The 15,000-nt window shown below is 44.7% G+C and overlaps 1 protein-coding gene across 4 annotated transcripts in view; it reads right to left on the reverse strand.

Moving 5' to 3' along the window:
- Positions 1-15,000, reverse strand: part of vps13b (vacuolar protein sorting 13 homolog B) — a 443,292-nt gene that overhangs the window by 239,884 nt on the left and 188,408 nt on the right. For all 4 annotated transcript variants that reach the window (XM_084052011.1, XM_084052012.1, XM_084052010.1 and 1 more), the window contains exon 22: positions 13,418-13,551. In XM_084052011.1, coding sequence (XP_083908137.1) covers positions 13,418-13,551 — 134 coding nt within the window. The remainder of the gene's footprint in view (positions 1-13,417; positions 13,552-15,000) is intronic.

Genomic DNA, 15,000 nt, shown 5'->3' on the forward strand with positions numbered 1-15,000 from the left:
ATAATAATGAAGATCATCAAACATGTATCTCATTCTTGCTCACCTGGTGTTTTTGGGAAATCTGTATTCTGTGGTACTGTGTGGGTGATAGTGGAGTGAATATTTGTCACACATGTACGACATAAGGGAAAAGTAATTGATATGTACGACTGCTTTACTTTTGTTTTTGTTTTGTTCTCGTTTGCATTTGTGTGTTTATGTTTCTTTGTAACATGTATGTATGTATATGTTTTTGTCCAAAACTGAAAAGCAATAAAAAGAGACGAGGGAATGCACACAGCAGTCAAGATCCTCTGAGACAAGCTGGGAATAGCACAGGGCTCTATATGTAACTTAAAGGACGACTTCACCGATTTTCAACCTATCTTCATATAATTGGTCCTCACTAATACTCATGATAAAATGGTGCTTTTTTTTTCTACTCGGTCTGTGTCTCAGAGGAGGGCTGTGGACAGTTCAGAGTCCCGTCTACCAGTGACATCATCAATGGGGAATCCAAGCTAATAGAAACTGCAGGCTTTCTATTCCTGGAAAGTTGCAATGCAATAAAAGAAGCCATTGCTCTCGTGTTAATACAAATCTAAATAAAAAATGTGAAATCGTGTTGGGAAAAAAAATCATGCCTAACGATGATGTCACTGGTAGACGGGTTTCTGGACTGTCCACAGCCCTCCTATGAGACAAAGACCAAGTCGAAAAAAATTGTACCATTTTATCATGAGTATTAGTGAGGACCAATTATATGAAGATAGGTTGAAAATCGGTGAAGTCGTCCTTTAAGAGCAGACTGCGCCTCTTGTATGCTCTATGATCAGCACTCCAATTTCTCTTTATGAATGTAAGTCTGAATATACATGCTGACAGATAGCGGATACTGAAGAAGAAGAAAAAATAAGGCCAGCAGAATGAGAAGGGCCAGTGGCTTTGAGTGACAGCCTGGTTATTTAGTAGGTGACCAATGCTTATCCTTGGACTTAGTTCCTGATCCCTTGTCCTCAGGCCTTCAGAACGAGCCAGTATCTCCTCTTACACTTTGATCTCCTACAATCACTCAGGCACTAATTCAATCTGGATGGTGGATCAGGAAGCTAGCACATGCTGTTGGGGAGTAAATAAATACTACCAAAAAGGGACAGAAATAGGGGAGGAAAAAGAAGAAAAAAAGAAAGGCTGAAACATATCCATTTGGAGGGTATTCTGATTAAATGGTCGGGTTGCTTGAAAACAAATTTCGTTCTTCCGCTATTTGTTCCTTCTCATCTCCTCCTGGCCTCACATCACAGAGATCTAAATATGGAGCTTGTTTCATTTTTCTTTTCACATTTATTTTTTTCTTTTTAGCAGAAGTTCTGCTCAGCTTTATTCCTGATCAGCTCCTCGCTCTATCAGACAGTGCTCTAGTTCCAGCCACATGTGCAGACCCTGTTTCAAATCTATCTGTCTTAATATCCCCTTAATACCCCATCCCCACTCAAAAACTTCCCCCACTCCGTTGCAGTGGAAGTGCATGGTCTGTCCTGTGTAGCGTTTCTCCCCGGAGTGGAAGGCAAGACGGTTTATCTGGTTACAGCAGAGCAGGTTCTAATAGAGAGGAAGCTGAGGGCCAAACAGACCCAGGGTTTAAAGGCCGGGGCCATGTGGAAATGGCCAATATAACCACAGGAGGCTCTTAGGATCCTCCCGGCCTCGCCAGTAAATGACAGACCAGTAAGTTAGAACAGGGACAGCCGGCCTACCCTGAAGAATGATACACCAAAAATGATTAAACTTGATGCTTGAACTTAATGCTTGAACTGCATCTACCTGATCTTCTGCATATAGAATATACTGTGAAGTTGTTTACACAAAGTTAGGTGGCAGCTACTGGGAAAACAATGCTATTGGTGTATACAATATACCAAGATTATATGCACATGTACATTTGATGATGACATATTTCATTCTCTTTTTGCTCTTTTTTGCATTCTCTTTCTTTTCTTTAAATATTTCTTTTATGATTTGTATCATTATTCTGTTGTTATTATCTATGCTGCTGCATTGTATGAAGGAAGCCAAACCAAAATAAGTTTTACTCTTATGTACCTGTCTGTACACAAGATGTAACAATAAAGCACAACCTTGAACTTGAACCTTAAAAACAAGAATATCGTTTCCATACCTGATTATGATAATAAATGACAGGCTTGCATGGTAGACAGGAATACAGGCTGCATAGTCTGAAGAGAGACATGTAACAAAGACCAAAAATACTACTGTCTCATGCTTGGGAAGAGGAATTTACAACTTTATTTGCTTGATTACCTGGGTACACAGGCAAGATAGACAGATGGGTTTAAAAACCAGCAAGTAATGCACTCTTCTTTTACCTGAGTTTTCCTTGGGACAAGCCAAGACCCTTAGTATGTTTCAGTGAACCGGAATGTAAGGGCAGAGCGCGATCTAATCAAATTGCGTGGTTCGGGTGCTCGAGTTGGGCAGGGTTAAAGTTCCTGCCCACCACTGTGGACATATGTGTGTATCGGGTGAGACGTGCTCGTTTACACCAGTCGTTCTCAACCAGTGGTCCGGGGACCACCAGTGGTCCTTGAGGGGGTTCCAGGTGGTCCCCAGCTAAATGATGGAGAGTTGGTAACCAAATGGACCCATATAGATCTTTAACTCTTGAGAGTGTAAAATTAAACCAAATGGACCCTTACAGGTCCATTTGGTTTCATTTTACACTCTCAAGAGTAAAATTACTGTTATAAAGGTAGGGTAAGTGATTTGCAATTATTCAAATAATTGCAAAATGGGTCCTTTCTCCTGATTGGCTGAGATTTTGACACCTACCGGAAAATGTATTTTCTGTTTATTAAAGAGCTGGAGAGACGGGGAGACTCCTGTCACTGAACAAACACTCTATACAGGGGTAGGCAACTGAGATAAGCCTAGGGCCAATATCACTCCCAGACATTCCATCGCGGGCCGGGCCTCCCCGCGAACATGCACGCGCGCAAAATTTTTCGGGTCTAATTCGGGTCTAACTCGGTCTAATTCGGGTCTAATTTGGGTCTAATTCGGTTCTGTTTGACCAATATAAATCAACATTTTTTCCGGTTTAAATATCAGCACAGGCGATTTTTCTGGTGATTTTTTTTTTCTTCTTCATTTTCCTCTAATCTAGCTATAAAATTTTATAAATCCTTTAAAATGCATCGTGTTTATGAGTGCATGATTTCAAAAGTGGGTTCAGGTTCTATGAAATAAGTATTTATAATTATTTTAACATTAATTTTTAATACTTTTTTTATAACACTTTTCAGTAAATCATTCATACTGTATCTTTCTGTATTTGGATATAATAGATATCGGTCTGATACTGTATAAAAATAAAATCCCTCCCCCCCCAAAAAAATCAAAAAAAAAAAATCTAAAAAAAAAAAAAAAATTTTTTTTTTTTTTTTTTTTTCAAAATTATCTCACGGGCCAGATATTATTTCTGGGGGGCCAATTTCGGCCCGCGGGCCGCCTGTTGCCGACCCCTGCTCTATAGCAATGATTGCTATCAGAATATAGTGCTTTAACCTTTTAACAAGATACTTTTTGTTTTAACCCAAAAATATCACTTACCCTACCTTTAAACATCTGCATTACTTAATTAGATAATTGTTATTTTGATCAACCTTTGCCTGTTTTCTCCCTATGGTACCAACATCAATACAACATGGAATTGAGGACAAAATTGTATCCAACGATAACAAAATATTCTATGTTTTGGGTCTGTGAGTCTAAATCTCATCAAATGGTGGTCCGTGGCTCAAATGCCCAATAAATAATGAACCTTGATATGAAAAGGGTTGAAAACCACTGGTCTACACCCTTCCACATGACCAACTGTAGGTGTAAGCAGGGTTTACACGAGTGTGGGGACAACAATCAGAAATGTATGAAATTGTGTGGTTCAATGTTTCAAGAAATGTCAATATTAATTAGTTTTAATTTGTAAATAGTTTTTCAGTTTGGTGTTTGATTTCAGTTTAGTTATAGTTAGTATAAGCAGTTAGTATAGAATAAGTAGGTTTATTTTTAGGAATTGACTAGTTTCAGTTTAGTTTGTGTTTAGTTTTACTCTTAGCTTCACTGTAGGTATCATGGATTTATAGAAGCTGAAAAGGGTAGGCTAAGAATGCATGACACCAGCAATGATGTCATTATTTTACATGCAATTCTATTTTAGTTAATATTGCATTGTTCATTTTAGTTTGTTTTCTTTTTTTAGTTAACTTTAATAACCCTACTCTGTATGACATCCTGACTGTATTGAGTGAAAATCTGACCAAGAACTGGATGAATGAGCAGAGTGGACTATTATTTTATATTCTAACACTTCCTTTCTTCACAGCTTAGCTAACAGACAAACCCTCTGTAACACCAGATCATTATGACAGCACTAAATATAATCTGTGTCCCTCTTGTCTAACCCATTAAGACCTGATCCCGATTCTGAAAATGTCTTCTAAATCCTATTGTTACTATATCAGTGGTTCTCAAACTTTTTCATGTCAAGGACCGCCAAAAAGATATGTTTTTGGCAGCGGACCGCCATCTCAAAAAATATTTGTTCCAGGGACCCCCAGTAGCAAGGATTTAAGTTAAAAATGTTCGTTTTAAAAAATATATATTTTCAAAGATTTGCACAAAGTTTCACGATTTTCCAAAAATCTACAAGCTCGTAGTGCGGCACTCGGTGCAGCGCAATGAGCTTGTATATCTGCTATTTTTGAATAGCCAAAGTATAAAATAATGGTTAAAATATGGGTAAAATCTAAAATGACACAGATGCTTTCCCGATCTTAATGGGCTAATCTGGACCCAGGCAATGAAATACACAGTCCGACCTTTGCCTTCTGCCTCTGCGGTTAGATCCGCTGTTTGGTCTGTTGTTTTCACATCGCAGCAGGGAGGCTTGAACTCACGGAGGCCCCAGCCGCGTGCTCAGGCCTCGGTGCTGTGTGTGAACCTGCAAGGCCAGGATCACTTCTCTATGGAACAGCCAAACAACACGTGAAATATCACTCACTCACACTCATAGAAATGCACACTTAGTGATACACACACACACACTTCTCTCTCTCTGTCTACAGTATCTTGCACATTCGCTCACACACGCACACACTCATGCACACACGCACACACTCTCACACTCTCTCTCTCACACACACACACACACACACACACACACACACACACACACACACACACACACACACACACACACACACACACACACACACACACACACGCCACAAGACACAGGAAATCACCCAGAGATAGGGAGAGGAAATTAGAAACACCCTCCCAGCATCCCTGGTGAAAACATTTGCAACTCTGGAGCAGAGAAATCTCACTGGAGGGATCCACAGCGAACGGAAAACACATCCCTTTGTTTTTAAAAACCTGATACCTCTCCAAATGTAATCTTCCTGTGCCTGCACCGGACGGGACACTCTCTCTTTCCTGCATGGCCTGCCTGGATGAACAGAAGGTCCATAGAACAAGTCCTCCAACCTCACCCCCCCCCCCTCTCCTGACACCCCACCCACTGTTAACCTCCTGCCCCCGTGACTCTCTGCACACCCCCACCAGCATTTTCATCTCTGTGCGAAAAGCACGTTTGGAACAGAGGGTGTAATAGTGTAAATAATGTCTCCCCATACATCAGGGAGATTAATGTGTGTATTTGTGTGTGGTGGCGTGCAGAGGCTTACTGCGGTACACAGTCGTACACACGTTTGTGCGCCTGCTGCAACCTCAGCAGGAATCTCTGCTTCCCTGGATGTCAATGAGGCAGGCTTTTAAGAGTGATCCCTCTGACAACAAATAGGCTAGGTCTCACCCACACCACCACCACAAGCAATAAGCCAGTGGCCTGGCAGAGCAGCACAGCCAGGCAGCCAGCCATCCCTGTGGCCCTGCATTCCTCTCCCCTAACACTGCTTACAGAAGCTGACAAGCACTGGAGGTCTCCCTGGCCAAGGTGGAAATCTGCAAAAATAAACGCTTTAGGTGACATGAAGGCTTTGTTTGTTTCTGCTAGCCCGGCTGTTTGTGTTAGCGCGGTGGGTTAATTGCGGCTTTGATCGCAGCGTTTATTGATCCAACACTGGCCTTAGGAGTGTGGCTGGCCTGCCCTGCCTCCCCGTCCCAGAGCCCTCTCCCACCGTCACCCATCAACAAGCCCCAGAGCTACTACAGATGGGTCACAGGGGTGGCTGTGCTAAAGGGCTGGGTTAGGTGAGTGCTGCATGGTGGGGATAGGGCTGGGAGACCGGGGAAAAGACTGGTCTAGTTGTTAATAAAGTCTAATTTGAGCTAGGAGGGTCAGGGATAGGGTATGTTGGACGGATCGAGGGTTAACATGGAATACGACTTTCATTATAGCTACTATTATTATTGTTGTTGAACAGTTCTTATACTGTAATTGTTTGTAGTTATTGTTGTTGTCCATCTTTGTGTCTCCACCCCCCCCCCCCCCCCCTCCCTCCCTCTCTCTCTGTCTCTCTCTCCCTCTTCCTCCGACACGGTCAAGGCAGATGGCAGCCCACCATAGAGACTGGTTCTGCTCAAGGTTTCTTTCCGTTAAAGTGGAGTTTTTCCTTGCTACTGCCGCCAAATGCATGCTCAGTGCAGAAAACGTTGGGTCTCTGCTCTATATGTAAAACTTGTTGTGATTTAGCAAATGAATTGAATTGGACTTATTCTGACAAAAAGAGAGTGGTTGTGGAAAGGCTGTCAGTTAGGGGTGGACTGAGCTAGGATCAACTCAGATTCAGAATAAGCTACAGTAGAGTCACCACAATATTTTTGCAATTCACAATGGAGGAGAAGCCCTCCACCAAAAAAGACGTAGGCCTTTTGATTAATGTGGACTGTACTGGAGAAGTAAACTGATGAAGGTGGCCAAATATGGACCTGAACTGATTTGATATGACCTGTGCTTGGCTTGATGACCTGTGATTGGCTTGGCTTGGCTTAATTCTCCCACCCCAGACTAATGGTGAATGAAAAACTGTTAACCTGGTCCAACTCCAAATACGCCATCCAACACACATTTTGAGGATCAGGGTTAAATGTGGTACATTAGTGTATTCAGACACCTGGTTAGAACATCCAGATTTTGAACTGCTGTGACAATTCAGAAGTTAGATCATGAAAAAAATGCATTGTTTCAGTCTTTCCAGTCTAAAGAATGAGGCCCAGGCTACTGGGGTCCCAGTGGTTATAGACACCAGGGAATCTTTTGAAGAACTTTTCCGCTCCAGCCCAGTATAGGGTCAGTGTGTCAGAGTGCTGCCACGGCAGCAGATTCAAATGCGAAAGAAAAAAGATTGTGCAGGCCTCTGGCCACACACACATACACTCATCCTCCCACTCATGTACACACACACACACACTCACTCACTCACACACACACACACACACACACAACTCCTCCATTGCTATATCTCAGTATACAGCTAATGACACTTCCTGTTATATTTTGGGGTTTTGATTTAGATCAGGCAACACCACAGAGAGTTACTATACGTAATCAGCAGAGAATGTGCAGTCTGTATCTCTCTCTTCTGTCTTCTGTTCACCTTTAACCACTTAAACCTACATACTTAATTGACCAGGGGCCTACTAGGCCCCCTCCTGTTTTCGCTCTACACTAAGTATCTTTGCCAAAAATATCCGATATAAAAGCTCAAAACACGTTGCATTGCAATTTGTTGTGAGCTATTTCTGACGAATGTTCGCCTCCAGAATAGGGACGCTAGGGCGCATGTGGTTACGTGTTTTTCTCCCTTCCCCGCCTCCTCTTGTTCCTCTGGCTCATTGAGGGGATATCTGACATACGGATGTTCGGTGACAGACAGGAGGGACAGTGTGGGGGTTATGCCCTTGGTGTTAACCTCTCTGTGTTTTCACCACAGCCATTCTGCACTTAGCTCTCCATTAGACGACCGGGAACCGCGAGCTATAATAAAAGCCTATTCCTTTTCCTGTGCTCTTAAACATAAACACCACATCATGTCATTTCCCATTTGTGCCACGGAGGCTCTGTTGGAGCACATACACTTTCAGTTCAACCACAGTTTGGCTGCGGCCTGACCCAAAACACTGGCTAGCCAGAGCTGGGCCGCAGTCCAACTAGGTGTGCCGTCACACCACCAGTCCTCAAAGGCAGGCTCAATGTTTTTGGAGGTTGGGATATTTTACCTCTACACACACAAAATGTTTAAAAAATGCTCATAAAAACAACTAGATGGGGTCTAATGACGGCATGGCTCCCAGGAGGATCTCGGACTTCATGTGGCCAGACTATGATGTCAGTCATCTATGACGTTTATCTTTGACGTCGTGTGACTCCATGTTTGGGCAAAGTTTCAGCCTGATCCAACCGGCATTCACCTCCATTATGAAATTAAACAGGTACTTCGATGACCTACTGGCAGCATGCACAACACATTTGGCGCTGATCTGTCCAGCGGTTTGCAAGGTTAGCCCAGGACAGAGACACACACACAAACACACAAACACACACACACACACACACACACACACACACACACACACACACACGCACACATACAGATTCACAGACAGACCCATTTGTAGACAGCTCGCCTCCTACAGAGCCACGCCTTAAAAAATATTAATAAAAAGGGGGATTCTGCCTTCGGACTCCACCAGGCTGCATTAAAAGGGTGCGCTCATGGTCTGTATGGTGCACCTGGGGATTCCATCAGGTTAATCATGCCATGTTGGCACCTCTGAGGACACCTCTACTGGGAAACATGGGCTCCATGCTCTGACTGTGGCAGACAGGGGAACAGTAAGGTTGGTTATTTGGAACAACTGTAGATAATTCATACAAGACCTGCGGATGCACTGTCATGGTCCGGACTCCGCAGGGAAAACCCGGTGCTTTAAGTGGCTCAAAATGGAGGTTGTAATTGTGACAATTCCAAGATGTGACAAAGATAGGGAGGGGGGGGGGGGGGGGCAAGATAGAAGGATAGAAGGAGGGGGCAAAGGATGAAGTAATGTGCCTGTACGAGGCAGGCGCTCAAGCCGGGGGTCAGAGCCTGTTCATGGAAACCATCTGGCCTGCTCCCTCCTAGCCACACACGCACACACACGTGCACACGCACACGCACACGCACACACACACACACACACACACACACACACACACACACACACACACACACACACACACACACACACACACACACACACACACACACACGACACACCATCCTCTCTCGCTCTCTCTCTTTCTCATTCTCTCTTTCCCCCTCCATCTTCACACTTTCCCCCATTTTTGTGTCTTTCTCTCCCCCGACGTCTTCCCCCTCTCCTTTCCATGTCTTTACCTTTTCTACCCCCCTTCCCCACTTCTCTTTCTCCTCTTACTCTCTCTTCTCAAAAAAATATCCTATTCATTAATGCATGGCAGCTGCGGGGAGCAACGTTACTTCATTTTTCCATGGCAACGGGCTCTCTGTTTCAGGGGATCCCGTTTCAGTTTTGGTAGCAACGTGCTGCTCTGCCAGCGCTGAACACATTCATGTGTTAAATACAAGGAATTATTGCAAAATTCCTGAAATAGAATCAGCGTCCTGTTCACTTGTGATTATTATCAGAGTGTCCAGAGAGAGAGAGAGCACGGGTGTCCTTAGGAGGAGGAGGAGGAGGAAGAGGGGGATAAAGAGATGAAGGATGACGATGAGGGGGAGGATGATGGGGGAGGAATAGCGAGGAACAGGGGCGAGAGAAGGAGGGGTGAAAGGAGTGAGGACAATGAGTGGGTGATGTTTGAGATGTATTAAAAGAGCAGCTAACAGAAAAGAGAGGGAGCAAGACAGAGGGAGAGAGGGAAGATGAAGGTCAGAACTCCAAGGTTGAGGGCAAGTGGCCATTTCAGGACATGCCAGGCCACACTGGCCCGGGTGACAATTACACCCCTTGCCCTTCAGGCATAACCTGAAGTGACTACTAAAATAACACCACCTACGCAATATTACAGGCCCGCATGACCATGGAACCAGCTGTCTCTTTAGGAAAAACATACAGTCCTCTTTGCCTGGCTTTCCCTCTGCTGTGACCGCAGCGCTGATCATATGTGCTGTGTCTGTAATGGTCCAGCAGACTGCATCACTGCAGGCCTGGGAGCCTCAGCTTGGATGCTATGTGGCTATTACCTCACCGTGCCTGTTGCAATGGTGTGGGAAAGACATTGGCTCCCGCTCTCTCTATATTTCTTCCTCACTCCTGTCTCTCTTTCAAGACCCTCTCGCTCTCGCTGTCTGTCTGTCTCTCTGTCTTTCATGAGAGTCTCTGAACTGGTGAACTACCGTTTAAGCGGAGAGCGGGACCTCCTGTCCCCCCAAGCAGCGATTCTCACAGCCGAGTGTGTAAACTGATCCATTTCTCTCTCTCTCTCTCTCTTTCTGTGAGCCGGCCCGCTTGTCTGGTTTCGACATTAGCCATCCATCTGTCTTTATCATTGACGGCTCCTCTAACAAAATAAAGGAAGCTCTCTAATGGTTTTGGACAGGTCGCAATTAATGTTCCCTTCCATTTTCATTACTTGGTGAAAATCACCTATCTTTCCTACAGAGGTAATGGGACTTCAGGAAAAAGAGAGACAGACGGAGAGATAAAAATGCACTGAGTCTGAAGTCATGGAGCTTATAACTATAGCTCAAAAACAGTTGCTGGGTTTGCTTGAGACAGTCAGCCACAGATATTGTGTGATAATCATGGCTCCAGATAATACTCTGCTTTAACCACATATGACAGGACATCACTAGGAATCAGTGGTAACCATGTCTGTCACAGCGAAAAAAACTACGATGAAAAGGATTATTTTATATTACAAACCTACAAATTGGTTTGTGATGTGTATGATGCAAGATAGATTTAAACATATAGTCTAATGAATTGTGCAGCACAGGAGGGTAGGTTGGGCCATTTGCTGAGATCAATTTCTGTGTGGCTTATTAAGGTAATATTTTAAATGGATGAAAGCATGTGATACAGTACAAATATGACTATACTGTATATTTGTAAGGTGAAACGTACAGTAGTAAATATTCTATAAGAAAAATTATGCTGTCCCTCATGGATGAGAGGGAAACAACAGAGTAAAAAAAAGTAGGACTTCTGTATCTTCATCCTTCATGCCCGCATAGAAGCATGACATACTCCAGTGACACCGTATGGACAAAGCATCTGGGACACAGAGAGATAGATTTACATTTACATAATCCCAGGCTATCAGAAGTTCCCCATAAACAACCACGTCGGCCCAAAATGGGATCAGCAGCAACAATAAATTTAGATCTTTTATTTTTTTCTCCCTCCCTTTCTTACTCCTCTCTCCACCGAAAAACGACGGAAAGAAACCATGCGTGCCAAATTGGGCACATGTGCAGCAGAAGTGTGAGCCATTAGGTATTCTGTTTACACCGCACTAAAATAAATGGAGTGGTTTAAGTTTGGGGATCTCCAAGTCCTGGGGTACCAGCTGTCGGTTCGGTCGGTTTGGTCCGCTTCCACTCCCATGTCAACAGGACGGCCTGTTTCCTAATTGCTGCCTCAGTGCACGGTGTGGTCCCAGTCACAGAGCTGAAGGGGACAGAGGGAAGTGGAGGCAATGACGGGCCCAGCAAACTATTATAGGCTTGAGTTAAGTTCTGTGGAAGTACTGTAAACAACTCAGTGGGCTGACATGGGGCTCACGGCTGTAGAGCATTACATCAATTCATGTGCATCGTGCCTTCTTCTCTCTTCTGCAGCTTTGGAATGAGAACAGTTCAGGCGGCCCTGGCAAAGACCCTTCTGGTCCCCCAAAGCCAGTGCCGTGGTTGCTGGGAGTTGTGCTGATCGTCTTGATCTTATTTAATTTAGAGACCTTGTTGAGAGGAAGCGGCAGCAATTACGGGTTCGTCATTGCGAAGGGGTATAGTTCTTGCCCGCCACCGTGGAGTCTAGGGGTTCAAATCCTCTGCAGTGCACCCGGCTTGGCCGGGCATTCCAATGAACACAATTGGCCATGTTCACGGGAGGGAGGCCGAGTGAAGAGGACAATCTCTATTGCTGCACTAGCGGCTCCTACAGGTTGATCAGGGCGCCTGTTCAGCAGGGAGAAGAACTAGGTCGGTTAGCATGTTCCTCCTCCGCATTACGACTGGTGAAGCTACTGTACATATTGTCAGGTCAAAAGAAGCGTCTGCTGACTTTGTGTGTAATGGAGGAGGCACATGCTTGTCTACTCCCTCCCACATAACCAACTGTACTGTAGGTGTTAATTACAGGGGAAAATGACAGGAAAAAATAGGAATTGGCATAATGACTAAATTAGGAGAAATTAGGAAAAATATATACTATATTAAATATTAAATATAAAAATATATTTAAAAAAATAAATAATCAGGAGTTCATCAAGTACCAACACCACTGACAGATATACTCATATATGCGTTCAGACACATTTATCACTGAAATCAACAGCTGCATATTTTGCCCACGTTGGGCAAATTATGTACATACAGTAGTTGTATGTGCAGTATCGTGCACTCATGTATAAGAATATGAAAACGAAACATGGACATGCACCCAAACACACACACATTCTCCGAGGGCCTTTATCAAGAATAAATCTGTTAGAGACTTGTCATCACTTCCTGATGTACTTCAGATGGGTCTGGTTGTGATGTGGCTCATCTGACTGGTGTGCTCAAGACACAGCAAGCAGCCACACAATGGAAGCAGTCAAATACCCAGTTAGTCAGTCAGCCAGACTGGGACAGCCAGCCAGCCGGCCAGCCAGCCAAACAGAGTCAGCCGGCCACAAAGGGACAGGAGACGCTACGTATGCATCTGTATGTGAAACAGGCTAATGGGCTAACAGCTAACAGAGGTCCCTGGAAGCCGCTAGGCCGCAGACACAGAGAGAGAGCTGAGCTGGGCTGGGCTGAGCCAGGACAAACCTCAGGGTTTTGGTGATGTAATGGAGGAGAGGATAAGGAGGACAGAGAGAAAGATCTAGAGATACAGAGCAGAAGACAAGGTGATTTTACATTCTGGGTCTGGCGATGGCAGGTTGACAGTCATTGAAACCCCAGGAAATATGTGACGTGGACTCAGGACTGCTATATTAATATAACAACAGGTATACTCAGATATGTTTCAGTTTATACTCAGAGATGATTGAATGATGATTTGTAAATTAGAATAACAAGAAAATATTATGCAATTGAAATTCAAATGTGTGGCATGTGATTCAGAGGTGGATATACAGTACTGTATCAGAATCTGCCATCATGCCTGTAAAAGAGGGTGGGAGCACACAAAAAAGCTACTGGTACACAGTACGGCGTGGTACCTGTAGGGTGAGACGTTTGACTGCATCCCAGGCATGGGCAATCAGCTCCTTCATTCGCTCCTCTGATGTGGCCCATGGTTCCACCGCTGAGGTGCTAAGCAAAACCTTCATTGGGATGGACAGAGGACGTGATTCTGTGACAAAGAGAGAGAGAGAGAGAGAGAGAGAGAGATTAGACTGCTACATGACTTCTGAATGGTGACTTTTAGAAGACGGAGTACCATTATACAGTAAACGTTGGCAGTGGGTTGTTTTGTGCTTTGTGGGACGGTCTAGTGAGTGACAGCACATCTTAGCGATGCAATGTCCCAAGGTGAATCAGAATTTACTCCGTTTGCGCCCCAGGCTGAAATAATTTTTTAAAACCTTGAATTGTATGACAAGATCAAGAATATGTCGCTGAAATGAAAATCTTGTCATTTATGTGGAAAAACTGCTGTGGGCTGCCCGGCATTTGTCCCTTCTTTAACCTGGTCTTGGTGATCCACTGCTCTTTTCCACTGTTGCACAGTATCATGTTATATGATGTTTAATTGACACTTCATTGAGGTGAAGTAATGCTGACACTCAGGTTTCATGTCTCCTTGAGGGGATGAGGGATGGAGAGCCACCAAGGGAGTTGTGAGAGCACACGCACGCACGCGCGCACACACACACACACACACACACACACACACACACACACACACACACACACACACACACACACACACACACACACACACACACACACACACACACACACACACACACACACACACACACACACACACACACACACACACACACACAGTGCTAGACATGACATGTCCTGGTGAGCTTGCTGTGGTCCAGACTATGGATGTTTGTCTGTACTGACACTCATGGCAACAGTCAAGCACACAAATCACACAGGAACAGCCCTGCTATTAGCCTTTATACTAGCCATCTGAAACCTGAAGGCTGACAAAGACACACACCTGGTCATCTAGGCCACGACGGAAAGAACGATAGAGGGGGGAAAGACAGAGAGAGAGAGAGAGAGAGAGAGAGAGAGAGAGAGAGAGAGAGAGAGAGAGAGAGAGAGAGAGTGAGAGAGAGAGAGGATTGAGCATACACATTTAAACAGAGAGGGAGTGAGAGTGAGCCTGAAGCAGAAAGATAGAAAAAAGCCGTGGAGGCAGAACACCCATTGGAGCTGCTCAGTCCGGGTCCTACAATAATGGATGTTAAAGCCATCAGGGCTCCTCAGCGCTCCGAGCGTCAGAGGTAAAGGGGGGTGGGGGGTTGTCTCTCTGAAGACACATTAAGACATATTCCATGATTTAAAGGTCTGACTTGCTCGGCCGCTCTGTCCCACAGTTGTCATGAAAGAGCGCTGATGTCACAGCCCAGCCGCGCCTCCTGAAGACGCCACGCTTGCAAAATAGCACTAAAAACAGCCCGAGGGGTCGGCATGGCAACCGGAGAGTGTTGCCGCGGCGATGCACGAAGTGGACCGTGGATGCCGTGGTTTGTGGTCACCGTGGCAACTTGCCTAAGGGCTGCGGGAGGGAGGTGTACACTAACTGAGTGAGGTCACAGGTGTGTGTGTGTGTGTGTGT

This window comes from Gymnoscopelus microlampas, assembly GCF_963454915.1.
Source record: "Gymnoscopelus microlampas genome assembly, chromosome: 3".
NCBI lineage: Eukaryota > Metazoa > Chordata > Actinopteri > Myctophiformes > Myctophidae > Gymnoscopelus > Gymnoscopelus microlampas.